This window comes from Vicia villosa, linkage group LG1, assembly GCF_029867415.1.
Source record: "Vicia villosa cultivar HV-30 ecotype Madison, WI linkage group LG1, Vvil1.0, whole genome shotgun sequence".
NCBI classification, from domain to species: Eukaryota; Viridiplantae; Streptophyta; class Magnoliopsida; order Fabales; family Fabaceae; genus Vicia; species Vicia villosa.
Genome location: NC_081180.1, coordinates 45,966,598 through 45,987,559, shown reverse-complemented (window position 1 = coordinate 45,987,559; position 20,962 = coordinate 45,966,598). Strand labels below are relative to the sequence as shown.

General features: G+C 31.0%; 1 protein-coding gene and 1 long non-coding RNA gene across 3 annotated transcripts; one reads left to right on the top strand and one right to left on the bottom strand.

The window, feature by feature from the left end:
- LOC131605377 (uncharacterized) lies at positions 1 to 1,998 on the bottom strand. Its single transcript, XM_058877741.1, has 3 exons — positions 1,863 to 1,998; positions 1,418 to 1,774; positions 1 to 1,293 (listed from the first exon to the last, which is right to left on the bottom strand). Exons 1-3 carry the CDS (start codon positions 1,884 to 1,886, stop codon positions 904 to 906), a joined length of 771 nt encoding a protein of 256 aa, XP_058733724.1. The 5' UTR covers positions 1,887 to 1,998; the 3' UTR covers positions 1 to 903.
- Positions 1,999 to 5,477: 3,479 nt separating this feature from the next.
- LOC131605369 (uncharacterized) lies at positions 5,478 to 7,124 on the top strand. Of its 2 annotated transcripts, XR_009284671.1 has the most exons (4): positions 5,478 to 5,778; positions 6,039 to 6,233; positions 6,479 to 6,567; positions 6,974 to 7,119. It is a non-coding gene; the product is annotated as an uncharacterized LOC131605369 (long non-coding RNA). The 2 variants fall into 2 exon arrangements; XR_009284670.1 differs by having other exon boundaries at positions 6,039 to 6,567; positions 6,974 to 7,124.
- Positions 7,125 to 20,962: the final 13,838 nt, after the last annotated feature.

Genomic DNA, 20,962 nt, shown 5'->3' with positions numbered 1-20,962 from the left:
ACATGTTATAACATGAGCTTATAATAATATCTCCTGTGACAGCATAACAGCTACCAGCTTTTGTTGGAAGAGCAACTGCATATTAGAGCAATACTGCAACCGACTCCTGGCCGATATAATTCTTACTCCGCTGCTGACTCTACGGTGAGGGAAGCGATTAGAACCGAGGACGGGAATTTAATTTGGAACTGTACTTGGGACAGCAGCTTAGAAAGAGAAGACGAAATGCGAATGGCTGAAATAATAGAGAAGATTCAAAGAGTTTCCTTGAGGGTCGACACTAAGGATTCGTGGAGATGGCACAAGAGTGTGTACACACCTTCTGTAAGGCTGCTCTTCTGTCAAAAACAACTACAGCACATGTTTCTTACAACATTACATTTAATCAATTTTTGGCACTTTAAGAAGCAATCTCCGAAGGTCAGTATTAATTTCTTTTTAAATAGAGTCATATTTAACCATTTGATTTTGTTATGCATGTGGTTAAACAAAAGACTTTGAGAAACTTGAGTAGATGGATTGTATTGAACTTATCTTTATGTTCTATACTGTTGTAGGCTTGATATATTCACTGCAACAACTCTAGAAACTGCTACAAAGAAGTAGGATCAATGAAGATGAAAGTTAGGCCGGTTTAGAGTTTTAGGCCAATACCCGAACCGGTCCAACCACTTGTCCACCCCTAGACTATATTCTTTTTAGTATATCTTTGCTAAACAATACAGACTTCAAATAAAGATCAATCAACATTGATCAAATCAGCACCATATATCACACAAAGCATAAAATAAAACAGAACTATAAAACAAAGTAACATATTGCTTTGACAAATCACAACAGCATCCCATTAAATATCCAAACTAAAAAACTTACAAATTCAAAGGAACCATATCTTCCCCTCCCTCAACTGAGAATAGGCATGATAAAGAGGAAGAACATTAGCATAGTCACAACAGTAGAAATAAGAAACGTATCTTCGTTCCAATCTATTTTACAACAACATCTATAGATTCTATTTATCCATTGATAGAACTGAATTGGATTTAATCCATTCTCATGCACATCAATTCTCAAGAATTTTAATTTCTGCCTCATTATGTCACGCAAATCATCATCATCCACAAGATTTATCATATCACCATCTTCATCAAAATAGGTCAGATGGAAATTTTTATCCACAGTAAATTTGAAAATAGACCTAATCTTAGACGTTAAATTAACCATGTTAGGAATAATTTGATTATTCTCATCCAAATCAACATTGACGCGTCTCCATTTATTTTGAAATTTCACCTGTACAAAAATAATGTGTGAATTGAAATCCAAGTAATAAAAAAAGAGGAAGAAGAATGAAAATTATTTGTAAGCACATGTGTAATTTGTTCATAATAGGCGTGATAAAGAGGAAGAAAATTACCATAACCACAACAGAAATACGAGCAGAAGCTGCAGAATTACACATACGTGACATGTATTTACCCCAAGGTTGATCGGTATTTTTCCATTGAGAGAAATTATTTGGAAATAATCCATCTCCATGCACGTAAATTCTCAAAAAATTTCCTGGCTGTATCATCGCCTCATGCAAAACATCATCATCCACAAGATTTTTCACTTCGCCATCTTCAGCAACGTAGGTCAGATTGAAACTTTCATCCGCAGTAAAATCGAACATAGACCTAATCTTATCCATTAAACTAACCATGTTAATATTAATTTGATAATTTTCATCCACATGAACATTGATGCGTCTCAGGGCATTTCCAAATTTCACCTGTACAAAATAATAAGTGACATCATATGAAGTGCATCCATGATCATCGAAATAAAATAAAACTAAAAAGCAAAATTGAAATCGGAACCTTTATCAACAAAGCAGAGACCATAGCTATGATATGAAAAGCGGTAAAGGTTCAAAGGAAGTGAAAAATATTGAAACCCTAACGGCTAGCCGCAATACACACTCTCCCAAGCTGAGTGAGATATATATGAATGAAGTTCTGATTTTGGTATTTGATGATGGCCCGTTTCCTAGAGATATATTAAAATTATACCAAGCCCGATCACACATTAGAAAAAAAAAAAAAAAACTTAGAATTCTTTTATACTTTATTTAGTTAAGAAAATTATACTACATACTTTTACAAAAAATTTATACACCTTTTTTATAAATTTTTAAACAAATATCTATAATATTTTTATTTATTTATTCTTATATAGTATTTTTATTAATACTAATTTAAATCATTAATCTACATTTATTCTTATATTTATGTAATCATTTAGTTTTTATAAATATCAATTAATAACACACATTTTCAGTATACACATTAACATATATTTAATCTTATTGATAACAACGATTTTGTATTTGCTTATTCTAAATAGATGTCTTTTTATCTCAAAAGATAATTAGTTTTTTATACTAATTTTTTAAAATCTAAAAATACAAAATAGTTTTTTCCGTGTATAAAAATACAAAAAATACAACAATACAACTTTCTGTGTATAAAAACAACACTATTTCTAAAAATATATAAATCAACAATAAAAAATTTCCCATAAATAAATATTAAATTTTTTGTAGCTATTAAAAGTAAATTAGAATCTAATTTTAAAATGAGAAAGAGAAAATAAATTATTAATATATATAATTAAAATCCAAATCAGAATTTAAAACTAATAATAGACCGGTCTAGAAGGGGGTGTTTTCAAAACTCTTAATGAGGAATGTAACATCCCGATTTTTATTAATATTTTAATTAATTATATTAGTAATTATATTATTTGGTGTTTTAATAATTACTTATTTATTTAATTATTATGTGATATAATAATTATTTAAGTATTTAATTATGTGAGTGTTTGTGTTGTTTGACTTAATAGAGTGTTTGTGTTGTTTAACTAAATGTGCCTAAGTGATAGAAACATAATGGATGGATTGGTGGGTTAAGCCCAATTAACATAAGAGAGATAGTAAGAGTAGAAAGTTAGGGTTTTAAAGTTGGAGTCTCATTCATAACTCATTTTGGGGAGAAAGAAGGGAGCACTTGAGAGAAGAAGAAAAATTATGGAGGAAACCTCAATTTTCGCAGCAAGTTTCTGCATAGAGTCACCTTGGCAAAACGGGCGTATCTCTCAATCCAGCCGTTAAATCGTTGCGGTACTTGGACACAACGTTCCTGACTCATAGAGGTAAGTTTCTGACCGGAGCAATTTTGATTTTGAGGGTTTTAAATTCGTCTGATAAGCTGATTCTCGAACTGGTTTTTAGGTGTGTCTCCAAATGATGTTAGAAAGGATTTCTTTTGGAGAAAAGCTTAGAGTTATGGTGAAAGAGTCCAAATTTACCAAGGTAAGGGGGAGAATCCTTATTATTATGGGTTAGTATGATTGAGATAATGAGTAGATTAACGTGATTTAGGGATTTTGTTCTTCAAATTCTAAGTTTTGACATGTTTAGGGTGAAACCCCTAAATTTCTATGATTTGTGATTATTAGGTTTTGATGATAATCTTTGATATGTGATAATTAATTGTGTTTGAAATTAATATAGTATGATATTAATTGGTTGATTAAATTAATAGTTGAATTAATTGCAATGACTCTATTTGATTGGACTCAATGATGTTGTTTTGAGAATGTTCTTTGTGGGTAGCCGTATGGCATGAATCCTAGCGATTAGTTGATTGATTGTGAAAGTGTGTATATGGGTAACCAATCGTATCCATTAAAATCAACCAAATTAAAATTTAATGGTCGTGATTCATTGTTCTCATTTCTCATAATAACCAAGTGTTCTCACTTTACTCGTCCCCATATATATATATATATAGAGGAGGGATATTCTTACTCCAGGAGTAAGTTATCAACACTTACTCCTCATCATGACCATTGATTCTTTTCAATCCAATGGTTAAAATTAATTAGTATTATTTTTTCTCTCCACATTTAATTACTCATTAATTTTAACCATTGGATTGAAAAGAATCAATGGTCATGATGAGGAGTAAGTGTTGATAACTTACTCCTGGAGTAAGAATATCCCTCCTCATATATATATATATATATATATATATATATATATATATATATATATATATATATATATATATATATATACACTACAACATTTTTGGCTTTAGGCCACGGAAGAATAGGCAACGGCATAAAAAGCGTTGTCTAAAAGGTAATAAACCACGGATTTTTACTCGTTGATAAAATTCTAGATTTTTGATAAAAACCGTAGTGTATACACTTTATGCTGCGGTTTTGTAACTGTGGGCGAAACAAAACCGTCCCCTATTTACTTTTAACCGCGGTTTTTAAGCTGTTGTCATTTCTTATTTTAAAGGCAACGAAGCGAAGCGCGGTCTATTCTAAAGACTACGGTTCTGATAAAAAAATCTTGTAAATTTGAATTAAAAATGATTTTAAAATTGGCCACTGCAGGAATCAAACTGTGTACGTAACTATTCATAAACAAGCCAACCTTAACCACCCATACAAGCTAATACAATCAGCAAATATTTTTATTCTTTTATATATTATTGTATTTTTTTACTATAGTTATCATTGAAGTAGAAAATTTTACAACTTTTCTCATTCTAAGTATTCATGTCCAAAACTTAAAATGAATTTAAGATAAATCAAATATAATAAAAAATGTAACGTTTGTAATTAATTATAAATATTAAAAAACACACAATTTTTTAATATTAGAAAGGTATTTAATAAAATTTATGTTAAAAATTTATTCTAAAATAAATAAGAATCGTAAAAGTGGAAAATTTTATTTTACAATAATATATAAAATATCTTTTTTAAATAAATAAAAATTATAGTTAAATATTTTTTTTTAATAAAAATGATAAATTTTGTAAATAATATCTATAATTTTTTTTTTATGGACATAAATATAAAAAAAATAAACTGCACTAAAATAATATAAAATGAGAAATTTGAGATTTTGTGCAATTTAATGAGATATCTTTGATAATTTTTCAAAAAATATATTTTTTATATGAAAAAAATTCAAGTTAACTAAAATAAAAGTTATATTCAGTACAAAATATATTTCTTACAACGGGAAGATTTCTTTTACTAATATGAAGATATTTTTGAATATTTAGAGGATATTTTTGAAAAATTAAAAGATATTTATTGCAATGTAAGCAAATGTATTTTTATAAAAATAAAAAATTTTGAGATTTTTTTTACAATATAAAAAGGCCAATCTTTTTATTTAATTTTTTAAAAAAAAAAATCATTCAAAAAGGTAAATATAAGAGAACAAAAGTTATGTTTAATTTAAACTAATAAATATCTCATCAATATTTAAATGATATGATTTGTTTGAATATGTATAAAATTAATGATATTTTATTTAATATTATCAAAAATGATTTTTTAGTAAAATTTTCATAACTGCCTAAAATACTGAGTTCATATTGTTTTCTTTCAAACAAAAATATTTCTCTTCAAATCCCCAAACCGGTCTCTCTTCTATTTGTGCCGTCTTCTCACCTAAACCCTAAATTCCACTTCTCACCCAAAATCGTAAATTCCAAATGGCTTCTTCGTCACATACAACAAGGAAAACTAAAGTCAACCGAAGGCTCAATTCTCTTTGTCTCTATCTCTGTTTTCATCTCCCATATATTGTAAGAAAGAGGAAAAGCAAAGTGTCTTTGTCTCTTGCCATCTAAGATCCATAAGGGTTTCTACACTATAGTGGTCTGTCTATTGAGGGTTAGATTCCTCCATCTTCAATCAAAGGTATTTTTCTTTTTCATTCTATTCTTATAAAGCTTTGGATTTTAAGTTTTGGTCTTTTACTGTTCCCTATTTTGAGTACATTGTCTCTTTTTTATAGATTTCAAGATGTAAAAATTTCTGAAATTAAGTAGATTTATGGACCAAGAGGAACATTTGACTAGTTGTTCTGATTTACATTAGTGGCTATGTTGTTCCCTGGTTAAGTGTTAAAATTTCATAGGAGGAAATTGAATCTGATATTTGTTTATGGTTTTTCTCAGGCAGCTGAACTTCTTCTTGGGGCAAGACGGAACTAAACAACTATTGATATGTGGTCTCTTGGTTGTGTAATGACCTAACTATTTGACCAGCTTCCACTTAGGGTGGTGGTGGATTGCCTATCTGGTCTCCCTTAGTGACTTATCTAGTTACACAACTTTCTTAATTTTTATTAACAATCAAAATGTTTCTTTCAGGTATAATATGTTATCTGAAAAATTTTCTGGTATAATCTTCGCCTGAGCTTCATGAAATAATTTGCTAATAATTCTTAATTTAAGTATTAAGAATAACAAATCTAATTAGAGCATAATTATATAATGTATAAGTTATCAGTAAGTTTAGTTTTTTAAGATTTTGTGTAATATTTTTTAGTTTTGTAACATGTTATTTTGTCTTGTTTATTTGTCTTGGAACTAATCTCATTCATATGATTTTTAAGAATGGGGAAGGAGGAGTCAATTGATGTAGAAGGAAAGTATAATGGTGTGTTCTTCCTCCTACGCCTCCCAAACAACAACTTATGGAAAGGTACCTAAAACCAAAATTATGTGTTTGAATATGCAAATTTCAACTTAACTGTATTTTAATTTTTTTGAAAATTTTTCTTTAATATTTGAAGTTTTATGTATGGTTATCAATATTCTATTGAGCATGCAAATCATATTTTGATTCAATACAAAATTGAACCAACTAGAGATGAAATTCTAGTGTGTATTTATTTATCTATTTTATACATGAATTTTAAATTGAGTCTTGTTTTATTTTAATGAATTAATATCAAGGTTTTGTTGTAGTCTCACTGATGTCTATTGCAGGGTGTTGTCCATTTGTGAAGTTTGATTGAGAAATTTATTTAAGTGTTATAGTCTTGTATCGACTGTTTTGTATTGTTCCCCTCATTACTTCTAATGTTATGCTGAAATTTTGATTACAGGGACAATTTCTGGTTATTCTATTGTTGGGACAATTGAAATTAAACCTAGTATTTTGTACCCAAATTAAATAGAGAACTAAAGCACCGATGTTATATGTATATGGGAATACAAAAAACCTTCGGCAAAAAGAATTTGTTAGAATTTAATGAATTAGTGTATTTGTTATTGTATATTTAACTTTATAATATAGTGAAATTATCTTGTTCACAATAATAAAATGAATTTTTCACTATTTTATCTTCTTTTTTATTTATTAATTTTGTAGTTATTAAATTGAAACAAATATTTCCAATCAAAAAAATAATTAAAATAAAAATTTTATGATATGAAGAATAGGCAACGTTTTACCAGCGTGGCATAACAAAACCGTGGACTAAAACGTAGGAAAAGATCATAGTGTGAAGGATAGACTACGGTTTTCAAGGTGTAGCTTAATCAAAACCACAGTCTAAAACTAGATCAAAAACTGCGGTCTTTTCACTTACTATAGGCTACGCTTTTCGTTTTGGTGGCCGAAAGTGCAAAAACCGTAGTCTAAAGAAATAGGCAACGACTGCATATTCCACGCCTGGATAACCGTAGCCTAACGTCTTAGGGTACGGTTTTTGTACATATGGCCGCGGTTTTGGCTTGTTGCCTAAAATCATTTTTGTTGTAGTGATATATATATATATATATATATATATATATATATATATATATATATATATATATATATATATATATATATATATATATATATATATATATAGGCAAATGTGAATTAACATGAGATAGTATGATTCGTGTTAATTGGAATTTGTGTTCGTATTTGATAATTGGCCTATATATGTGAATAGTATATTCGTTATGAATGTGTATATGTACAATTGGTGGATAATTCATAGAGTTGAATTATTGTGATATGCAGAATGTTAAGATGGTAGAGATGATCTTAATTGCATATGTGTTGGTGAATTGTACATACATTCATAGCATAGTCTGCCTTGAGATAGAGGTGGTTTGCTTTAAAATAGAAGCGATGACTTGATCTTTGAGATGGATATAGAAGTGGTAAGATATATGTTTATGTTTGGTGGGCTTTGGTCTTGTCCGGATCGGAAGCGTGGCTTGAATTCTAGATATTGAATCGGAAAGCGGTGAAATGTTGGGTTCACATTTGGTACCACATGCATAGAGTCACATGTCTTGCATTGAGTCACATTGGTGTTATGTGACTTTGAATATATGCAATTATGTGATTGTTATGTGTGTATGAGATGTGATAATTGAATTTGGTGAAGTTTAGATACATAATTTGGTGATAAATGTGAATATGTGATAATGATGGTTTGTGTACATATTTGGAATAATAGTATTGAATCCTTTTGAATATTATACTATTGAACTTTGTTGCATACTTAAACATGTGAAATATATTGAATAATACTATTTACATAATTATGCGAGGTATGATGAATTCCTATGATTGTTAATTAAATCATTGTACTTTATTATACTTTCTTCATAATGATTTGAATTCTCACCCTTCTGTTTGAATGTTACCCTTTGTTGGTAACATGCAGGTTCAGACGCTTAGTAGCTCATGCGAGGTTAGCCGGAGAGCGTTCGAGTTTTGTTGGGAGTTTAGGTAGTGAGTTAATGCTCTGGTCATGTAACACTGGGTTGAGATTAGTAGTATTGAACTCATGTTTTGTTTTGGATATGTATTATGATATCATCTTGTGAACATGTATGTTTTGTTATTTGTTGTTGAGAGGCCATAGTGCCGAATATCTTGGATATGACGTTATATTATCTTGTGGATTATTATTGAGATATTATTATGGTATGGGACACAATCATTTATGAAATACATGAGTATTTATTATTTAGCTATGAATGCATATTCTTGATGAATTATGACAAGTGAAAGGTGTTACCTTGATGACCAGGTGTAATTGTATATTTGATGATGAATGATTGTTGGTTTTTGAAAGCTTTTAGTTTTTGGAAATGTCGATGTGACGCCCTTTATTTATATGCATATTTATTTACTTTGATTATATGTTAAATATTTGGGGTATTAGAAAGGGGTGTTACAAGGAAGACAAGAATTCTCTTGAGTTACCTTTTGAGGAAGGTGAAATTAAAGATGCGATTTGGAGTTGTGATGGTTACAAGAGTCCGGGCCCGGACGGGTATTCTATTTTATTCTTTGAGAAGTGTTTAGATTTTATTAAGAAGGATGTGATTTCTTGTTTTAAGGACTTCCATTCCGGGGTTGTTCTCTCTAAGTCTATAACTTCGTCTTTCTTGGCTTTGATACCTAAGTCAAACAACCCGTTAGATTTAGACGACTATAGACCTATTTGCTTGATTGGATGCATTCACAAGATAATCTCGAAGGAGTTGGTGGAAAGAATAAAAAAATTCATAGGAAGTGTGATATTTAAAAGTCAAAGCGCTTTTCTTCCCGGGAGACAATTGTTGGATGGGGTTCTCGTGGCGAATGAAATGGTGGATTTTTCTATCAAGGAAAAGAAAGGTTGCTTGATTTTCAAGGTATACTTTGAAACAGCATACGATAAGGTTAATTGGGCATTCTTTCAATCTATGATGATAAGAATGGCCTTTGGCGAGAATTGGATAAGGTGGATGAACGCTTTAGTCTTCACTAGTAACATGTCGGTGATGGTGAACGGGAGTCCTACTAAAGAACTTAAGGTGGAGAGGGGATTGAGACAAGGGGATTCTATCTCTCCTTTTCTCTTTGTCATAATAGCAGAAGGATTAAAGGGGTTAGTGAATATAGCGGTGGATAATGGTGATTTTACGGGATTCATGTTTAACGGAAGGTGTTTTATTAATGTTCTTCAATTTGCGGATGATATGCTCTTGGTTGGAGACAGAAGTTGGTCTCACCTTTGGGCCATCAAATTGGCTTTTAGAGCATTTGAAATGATTTCGGGGTTAGGCATAAATTATCATAAAAGTAAACTGATTGGAATTAACATTAGTTATAATTTCTTGGATGTTGCCACTAATTTTCTTAGGTGTAGGAGGGAAGGAAAAGATTTTACTTTTTTTGGCATGCCGATCGGAAGCAATCCTCGAAGAATTTCTATTTGGGATCCTTTGATGAGGAAAACTAAGAAGAGATTGACGAGTTGGAAAGGGAGACTTTGTAGCTTCGGAGGAAGACTTACTCTTGTAAAGGAGGTGTTTGGTAGCTTGGCAATATTCTTTTTATATTTTAACAAGGCGCCTAAGTCTATCTTAAAGGAAATCGATAAAATCCAAAGTAATTTCCTACGGGAGAATTGGAAGACAAAAGGTGCATTCATTGGGAGAGTTGGGAAACGATTTGTCTTCCGATAGAGAAGGGAGGTTTGGGGGTTAGAAGGATCGTGGATTTTAATATGGCGCTTTTATGCAAGTGAAAGTGGAGGACTCTAAACCATCCCGATTCTTTATGGTACGGGATATTGAAAGCGAGATACAGAGATGTAAATCTTAGTGTGGCTTACGGAGGAGATAAAGACAAGGGGGAGATTTTCAAGTCGCACTGGTGGAGATATATTCTATCTTTAGAATTGATCAAGCCACTAGGCTTTTTCAATTCGAACTGCACTGTCTTGGTGGGAAACGGTCGCTTTTCATCTTTTTGGCATTCTAGTTGGACGCGTCGGGGTCTTTTAAAAGATATTTTCCCTCTATTATATTATGTTTCTCAATTGCAAGATGTCTTGGTGGTGCTTATGGGAGTTTGGATAGACGGTGTTTGGGTGTGGGGGGATTTTGGCATCCCGCGTATCTTCTTGAACAACCCTGAATTACCTTCTGGATGTCTTACTGTGGTGCTGCAAATGCAGCAGTTCTTGGTTGCAAACAATCCTTCGTACAACTGTGTGTGTTTCGTTGAACTGATGCGGTTTCAACAGGAATTATACGATGTTTTTCTGGATCCTTGCAGAACTGATTTGGTTTGGTGGCTGGCTGAACTAGAAGGATGTTTTTCAGTTAAAAGCTGCTACAGTTTGCTAAATTCTGCTCGCATTCCTTTCGGTCCCTTGGGTGAGTTTGATAAGGCTCTAGCTTTTGTTTGGAAGATGGACGTTCCGATGAAGATAAAAGCGTTTGGATGGCGGTGTTGTATTGATAAACTTTCAACGAGAGGAGATTTATTAAAAAGAGGTATTTTACCTTATTCTAGCTCATCTTGTGTTTATTGTGGTATAAGTGAGGAAACTTCGGCTCACATGCTTTTGTATTGCCACAACGTTAATTTAGTTTGGAGGGATATAGCCGAATGACTTGGTTTCGACAATTATAAAGCGAGGGACTTTAAGGAAAGTTTTATGATATGGTACAATTTCGGAATCAAAGCTAAAGTTAGAAAGGGAAAGGAGGGTGTGGTGTGGTTGCCAGTGTGTTAGGTCATTATGGACGGTTCGAAACATAATCATTTTTAGGGGGGACACGTGGAATATCTTCGACATAGTTTGGGGGATAAAAGCATTGGTTTGGCGATGGGATTTTGTTGGGAAAATTATCCAATTGGCGTATAATTTTTATCTCGTGGTACTCAGCCCGAGTTTTTTGTAACAAGCTTTGAGAACTTGAGTTCTCTTTTTCAATATATCGCTTGCTTAAAAAAACTATAAATTATTGAAATAAAATATTTGGATTTGATAGATAAATATATGACACATATTTCAAAAATATTTATTTTAATTTATCAGAGATTATTAATGACATATATTTTTTTTTTTTAGGTAAAAATAATATATAGTAAATTATACAAACATTAATAAATACTTTTGAAACATCTCATCGCCGGTATAGTTTGATTCAGGGATGAGTTCTGACATCAAATGTGTTCGGCCTCCTCCAAATCGCAGTTGCGGGATGGAACAACTAACTATTGATATCTCATCATTCTTTTTAAAATTTAATATTATTGATTATATATGGACCAAATATTAGCTCCCTTTATCCATTTATTTATCAATAATTTCTTTTTAATTTATTATAAAACAATTTTAATTTTTAAATTATAAATTTAATTTGAGAAGATTTTGTTGTGTTATAGTATTTTTATGAGTTGAGATAAAATGGTTCAAACATTAATCACAATTTGTAACTCCAATATTTTTATAGAAATCTTAATTGATTTAACAATCTTATCAACAAGATAATAAATTGATTTCAACAACTATAAATAAAATGTAAAAAATTACTATAAATAAAAATGACATTGAATAGAAAGAAGTCACAAATTGATACAATATAGCATTTAATTTAATTATGATAATTTATATTTTATAATTTTGGAGTAAGAATATCCTCCTCTTTTATAAAACATAAAAGATGAATGTAATAAGTAGTTGTTGGGTGTTAAATTTATCTCGAAAATGTATTTTTTAAAAATTAATTATAGCTTCAATTAACATTTATGTCAATTTTTAACAAAAATGATATATTATTATTATTTACAACATGTTCTTTCTTTTACTTAATAATTAAAAGAACTTTATATCATCATATAATTTTAATATCATTTAATATATAATTATATAAAATAATTTCATATTATCATTGCATTTTCCTATAAATAATTATCAAATATTTTTAAATATATTCATGACATCAAATATATTCATATTATCATAAATGTTGCTATAAAAATTTTCATGATATTATGTTATAAAATATTTTCATGATATCAAATATATTCATATTATCATAAATGTTGCTATAAAAAACTTTCATATAATTTTTTTTTATATTGTTTTAAATTTTATTTAACATCATTTATTTTAGATAATGATATCAAATATATATGACATCTTTATTAATAGTCGATATTCTCCGATTTTCTCACAGGTGTTGTTTTTTAATCCTTTCTTTTTTAAAATTTTTTTCACCAAATATCTCTCAACATGATCTCCTCACCTCACGACTGTCTTGCACTCACATGCTTTTATCAAATTTCCTCCTTAAAATTCATTTTCAATTTTCTTTCCCTCTCTTTCTCTTCAAATTTCACGTTCTAGATTTTCCTCCCTTCTCCTTTCACATTCGTCATCCTTCACGAACTCCACCATATTTTACACACAAAAACCCTAAAATTATACCATCAAAATCAATCTTTCAACAATCTTCATCCTCATTTTCAGAGTTTTCTCCAAACCGACACGTTATCAACAACCAATTAAAAAATCACAAAACCCAAAAAATTCACTTTTTCACTGATTTTACCTTCAAAGAAAATTCAAGCTTCAATCTTTTATCCAGAAACTCCATATCATCCGAACATTTTTCTCTCTTTAAAATTAACATCAATTTCCAAATAATCACTTCATAAGCACCAAACACTTCACTGAAAAACCCTAATTTTTCTAATTTCCATGTCTTTTCTATTCGTCATCAAAACCCACACCTTTCTCTTTCTTTTCGATTACTCAACCAATTCCTCCAATGTTAACCCTCACTTACCTAGATTTTGTTATTATTCTTGTTTATTTAGAAAGAAAGAACTTTAAATTTTCCACAAACAAAAAATACATTTTGCATAAAGAGTAGTAGAAGAGATGGGTTAAAGAAAAAGCAAAGAAGAAACTGCATTTTCAACTCTGACAAAGTAATCTCTTTTCAACAAAAAAAGAGGGGGATAGATAGTTGCACTCTTACTAACGCATATGATCCTTCTGAGAGAAAAAAACTATTTGGTGAGGATGGGGATCTACATCGCCCCCCTTTTTTTAACACACGGTTGGAACAAAATATGTTTATACTCCTTGAATTTTGATGATAACAAAGTAATTAAGAAACAATAGGGTATACTAACATTTTCTTAAGTGTGTAGGATCATTAAGCTAGAGTTTAACTATGTTAAGACCTAGTTAAATGAATTATAAAGAAAAAGTATACAAATTGAGATTCTAATTAATCAGAATCTGATTTTTTCAAATGGAACCTCAACGCCAAATTTGACTTAGCCTATGATAAGATGGAGATGCAGTACACCGCCTTTTAGTCTGTACTCTGTGCAAAAGCAGCTCCATCTTGTAAAATTTGTACCTGTGTTGGTATATCATGTACATCTTGTTATAATCATAAACAATTTATTTAGAATTTGTACAACTCTCAAACAGTGTGTTTGAGCAAGGAAATCTCTTTCAGTGTGATTGAGCAAGGCGTAATCGTACTCTCATAAATATGGTTAGGTCAATATTAAGGTATCTTCATGTTTTAGGCTTCCAAATAAAAGCAAGGACGTATAATCCACATGAAAAAAGTTTTATGCAAAAACCATTAGTGATGTTTTTATTGAGTATCCCAAAAAATCAAAAAGTATAGATTTTATTGTCCTAATCATAACACAAGAATAACTGAGTCTGGTGATACTTAGTTCATTAAGAATGACCAGTTTAGAGGGAGTGAAAAAACACATAAAGTGGATATTATGGAGACTCGTTGTGAATCGTCTTCACCTAAAAGAAGAGGGAAGAAGAAAGAAGAATTTGAATAAAGAAATCAAGAACAAACAAGAATCATCATCATGGATCTGGATACGTTTTTATTGTTTCTCGTAGAAATTAGAGCATTATAAAAATCATAATATCAAGATCCTAAACATTAAAATTCTAACAGTTGGTTCACTTATGAATCTTTGTATGTATTTTAGGTGTGTCTTGAAATACATCTCCAAAATATAAGGATGGCAATTTGGCTCATCCTCTATGGGCACCAGCAAAAATATCCATAATAAGGTAAAAATCTACAAAAATGTGTACGAACATGATCTCGGGTAATTACCCAATAAAATAAGCGGATATGGGTGCCGATATGAGCAGCTTAGTACCCAACTCGCCCCATATCCGCACATTATATTTATATATTTTAATTTATCTTATTTTATAAAAAAATTATGTATATAAATTTAAAAAAATACTTCAATGTTAAATCATTATATATTTAATATATGTGTTTGTTTATTTCATAATTCAACAAAATATTTTTTGAAAACTTTTTAATGTTTTTAAAAATGTTATTATTCATTAAAATATGTTTATTTAGCATCATTAGAATTTATTAAAATGTATTTAGATGTTACCCAAAAGTGAACTTATATACGTGTTTGAAGATGATTAGTTAATTAAATTATATGTTGATACACTTGTTGCTTGTATATCAAAAGGTATACATGAATGTTTTAAGTGATTTTAGTGTCCATTATAGTAAGTTTATTTAGCATCATTAGAATTTATTAAAATTTATTTAATTGTTATCCAAAAGTGAACTTATATACATGTTTAAAGATGATTAGTTTGAATCCATAAAATTTATTCAAAGCATTAGTGTATGAGTATGCTTTTTTTTTTTTATAAAAAAGTTTGTGGTTACTAGAAATGGGTTATGAACTTGGACATAATATTGATAATGGATGAGAAGCCCATAGGTACGAAGGATAGTAGAAAAGAAGAAATGGCTCTCTTTAAAAGTCTAACAAATTGTCTTAGAACTTGATGAGAAAGGACAGTGTCTAGGTTCATTTGTAAAATTTCTCAAAATTCGTGGTAAGTTGTGACAAATGTGCACAATTTACTATGCTTGACACACCACAACAAAATGGAGGCTAAGAGGCGGAATTGTACTCTTATAAATATGGTTAGGTCAATGTTAAATTATAGTACTGTATCATTATCATTGTGGACACACTCTTTAAGGACCTTTGTGTATTTTCTTAATATGACTCCTAGCAAGACAATTTCTAAAACTCCTTATGAACTGTAAATACGAAGGAAACCTTGTAAGGTATCTCACGTTTTAAGCTTCCAAATAAAAGTAAGGACGTATAATCCACATGAAAAAAGGTTTTATGCAAAAACCATTAGTGATTTTTTTATTGAGTATCCCAAAAAATCAAAACTCTAGATTTTATTGTCCTAATCATAACATAAGAATAATTGAGTCTGGTGATACTCGGTTCATTAAGAATGCTCAGTTCAGAGGGAGTGAAAAATCATATGAAGACTCGTGGTGAATCTTCTTCGCCTAAAAGAAGAGGGAAGAAGAAAGAAGAATTCGAATAAAGAAATCAAGAACAAACAAAAATCATCATCATGGATCAGGATACGTTTTTATTGTTTCTCGTAGAAATTAGAGCATTATAAAAATCATAATATCAAGATCCTAAATAAAAAATTCTAACAGTTGGTTCACTTATGAATCGTTGAGTCTATTTTAGGTGTGTCTTGAGATACATCTCCAGAATATAAGGATGGCAATTTAACTCATCCTCTATGGGCACCAGCAAAAATATCCATAATAAGTAGGGTTGAAATCCCCAAAAATGTGTACGTGCATGTGCTCAGGTAATTACCCAATAAAATAAGCGGGTATGAGTGCGGGTATGAGCAGCTTAGTACCCAACTCGCCTCATACCCGCACATTATATTTATATATTTTAATTTATCTTATTTTTAAAAATGTATGTTTATCAATTTTAAAAAAATACTTCAATGTTAAACCATTACATATTAAATATATGTGATTGTTTATTTCATAATTTAACAAAATACTTTATGAAAACTTTTTAATGTTTTTAAAATTTTAAAATTGATATATTTATTTTCATTATAAACGCGGTTAACGGGTACGAGTACTTACATATCATAGGGTACATATACGGATGCTAAAGTTGGCGTCCAAGCAGAAATGAGTTCGGGTACGAGAATTTTTTCTTTTGCAAATATAAAGATGGATATTGTTCCTGCAGAACACTTTTGATTACCTACCGAAAGCGAATCCGATGAGGTCGCAAAGGAGTTTGAGGTATCTTTCTCTTCGGCGCATGCCTCAAAGGAAAATGTTGAGTGGATTGGGTGATTTGGATGGCGCAGTTACGGAATGCGTGCCCCCAAGAATTGTGTCTTGCTTATCCCTATTTCGGGAGCCTCATTTATAGTGAAGTTCATGGTCTAATGACCATTAATCAACTTCGTAACGCTTGTAACCGTCCATAAATACTTGTAACGTCCTTATTTAATAATCATAATTAACCGACTCAGTCAATGGCTTGTAACGTCTTCTGACCATTGATTCCTCCGTTTCCGAGCTGGCCACGATAGCTCCGAGTTGTCATCCCGGTTTTCGACTTTTAGACACTTTAGTAGCAGGTCAGTTGGCACTACTTCTTAGCATTGCTCGGCACATCCGACTTGAACACCCGATCTAGAGAATTATGGGATATGTACAGGTACTATGCGAGATTTTTTTTATTTACAGGTACTCTGTCCAAATCATACGCATTGTCATTCCTATCATAATAGAATATGAGAGGAAAAATTCAAATATTTGGTGTGTGTGTTCACCCTCATTCCATAACATAGGAAAAATAATGCTTAATAAATATATGAGTATTGGGCCGTAATTAACTTTTCAGTCGCATTCTTATAATTTATTTTGAGCGCTTATTTATTCTATTTGATTGAGTTTTTTATTTTATAAATTATGAAACAAATTAATTTCATTATTATGTTTAATATATTTTTTTTATGCAAGTATTGAGTTCTACTAGCCAAAGTATTTTTTTTCTTTCAAGTACGTCATGATTCTTGATGTTGCTTGGAGTATGTAGCTCCATATATTTCTTGTATCCATGCTATAAACACGAAACACACTTGTAAATGTCAAATTCAACTGAGTAATATAGTGTGGGTAAGGTAGCTCAATTGATGCTTGTTAGTTGGGTTAAAGAAGCTCTTGACCGTAGTATTTATTTGTAAACGGTTTCTTGATAATTTATAAATCAACAACTTTGAAAAAAAAAAAAAACTGAGTAATATGATTAAATAATAATATCAACTGAAAGTTCCTTCAAACAGAGTTGTTCCAGTTTTTAGGATCATGGCCAACTCCATCAAAATACAACTAAAAAAATGCACAACATTTAGACTACAACATACATTCACGGTTTATGTGATCTAAATGAGACTCTAACCAAGTGCCACACTACATCAAACGTTATCTGTCTACCTCGTTGAACCAAACTCTTGCGACGATTGCCTGCAAAACGCAACAGCACCAAGACCGTGATCCATATCACTATGGTGGCTCGGAGAGACATGATCATCGCAGTCGCAACTGCCGCGGTGACGGCCAAGTGAAGAATGATTCCGGCAGTAAAGTAATCGATGACCCAATAGAACATGACCAAGGCAACCAACAAGACTGGGATTAAGTTGATTCTGGTCATACTTGGCAGAAGGCTCTAAAAAACCACTTGGTGAAGTATATGTTATATACAATTGCAACAAATCATGTGCAGCATATGTGGTATTTGGAGAGGTGAATAAAAGCAGTGATGGCTGTGGCATGTATATAGCATTTGTAATATAATGGAGACTGTATTTATTGAGGGTCTAAAAAAGGAGAATATTTGTAGAGTGGTCACCAGTCACTATTGAATAATATTTCATTGTGTGCTACAGTGTGATATTCTTTTTTCCAGTCCAACATCGAGAATTATTACAACCGCGTCACTATGAACGGGTATGAAAAATGGTGCTCTTATGTGCGGGTGTCATTAGTTCTTTCTACAAATGATCGATTATGTTTTAATGTAATTTCTCAAATCGGTATACTACTAGGTTTTTTTTTTTTTCCATTAATTATGTTCAATAGTTCTCGATAATTGTTTGTTTGTGTGGATTTTTTTACTTGAATTTAGGTTTTCTTTTCTTATGAAATACTCCTTCCGGTCCTATATTATAAGATCAATTTAATTTTTAAATTCATTGAATAATTAATGTATCTGGTTTATATATAGATTAGATACATTAATTATTCAATAAATTTAAAAAATAAAATTCTCTTATAATATGAGACTGAGGAAAAGTATAATTAATCTTTTCGATTTCAAAATTTTTTTATTTTAGTTTTAATTTTATATATTGTTGCATTAAATCACACTTTCAATTTTATTTTCAGAATATTCGTACCTGCACTTAGACATGGCAACGGGGCTGGTCAGAGACAATTTTTACCTCCCCCAAACCCAAACTCGAATCTCCAATCAATCCTCGTTCCTTGCCCCAAACCCAAATGAGGATGGAGAATTAAAACCAAATCCGTTTCAATCGGGTTCGGGTATCCCCGCCCCGCCACCATCCATTTAGTAAAATCAATTATTTTAATAAAAATATTTATTTTTTTAAAAATAAAATTATATTATAAATAATAAACATAAAACAGTCTCAAAATATTTCATATATACATTTCAAATATTTTAAATAATAAATTCAAATCAAATTATCAAAACATTAGCCACATATTTAATGTGTAATACGGTGAACTGACTTTTATATCGAAATGTTGCGGTAAGCAAGAGTCGCCACCGACTTTTATTTTATCCAAATTTAGGAAAGGCTAAAAGAACAGGAAAAACCTTTTAAATAAAAACTGAGTTCGGGGGGTAATTTATGCAAAGGGAAGGTGTAAGGCACCCTTTGCATCCATGGTTTTCCATGGGCTCTTAATTGCTTTGCTCTTTGATTTCAGAAATGTAGAAGAAGTGAATACGGACTTTAGCTCGTAAATGAGCGTAGCCGTTTTTGAAGGTTTATGAGAAAGAATAGGAAAATGATTTTAGCCAGAACAAGACAATTAGGAGCAATTACCTTAATAATGTAGAAAGTAGTTCTTTTAGCCTTTCAGGGTGAAAGGGTCTATCCATGCCATAAGAGGGCAGGAAGCCTTTCATTTGGAGGTTGAAGGGTCGTCGCAATATCATTCGCCATAAGACTGTCCCATGCCATAGAGGGGCAGGTAGTCTAAGGGAAGGATCAGAATAGCCTTTCGTAGGCAACCAGAGGATACCTCAGCCTTTCGTAGGCAACTTCCGAGGGACGAGATCATATTAGTGTATCGAAGGCAGCATCATTAGGGACCTATGATCTTTGCATAATCGAGGCAGCATGGCTGAGGTATCCTCGTATTCGAGGGACATGGCTATTCTGCAAAAAACACAAGGCAACAGGCAACCAGAGGGGTTACCAAAAAGTGTGCGTGGGTGCAACAATCATGCGATTAATTCAATATATTATCTTATAATTAATTAAATGATTCTAAGTTAATTACAGGCCTGCACTCCCTAAGATTACTGACCATGGCAGAAAATATAAAACAGTCTTAAGTGCCTTTAAGGCCAAAGAAACCAGCGGATTTGACACAAGTAATAATTAGGCAAAAAATAAAAGAAGTTAGAGTTTTAGGGTTACTGTTTGTTTGAACTTTGGCGGTTGGCAAACCCTGAAAAATCAGAAAAGAAGAAATATACAAGAAGGAGTGAGTGTATTATCAATTCAACTAATAATTAGGGTTAACCCTAATAAAATAAAATAAAAGGAAAAGGAAATAAATAATAACAATAAAATATGAAAAGGACTTAGCTTTTTGATTTGATCTGATATGGTTTGTAGTCGAAGGTAGTCTCGAGGTTAACCCTGAAAAATGGCAAAAGAGGTCAAATGCGTGAGTGCAAAATAGTTCATTGACCTTTGAGGTTTTTACCCCTAATAACAATTTTACAATGTAAATAGATAATAAGATAGAGTCGGGACTTAGCTTCGTGGAATGCGTGGCGCATAGTCAGAAGATGTCTGATGAACCCTGAAGCTACAAAAAGAAAATGGAAAATTCTGAGTGTACGCACGATCTTCGTAAATCTGATTAGGGCACAAGTTAGCTATAGTTAATAGAATAAAACAAATTAATTGTTGGTTTTCAACCCAATTAATTAAATCGGTGAAAATCAGGTTTCGAGTAAATTACCTAACCCTAATATATATTTTAGTCAATTAATAAAATATTTTTATAATTAATTAAATGAGTTAAACTAATTTTAACAATTAAAAATAAAATAAAATCATTTAAAATGAATGAACATTTATTTTTAATATTTTTTATGAAAGGAAAAAAAAAAGAAATATTTTAGAAGG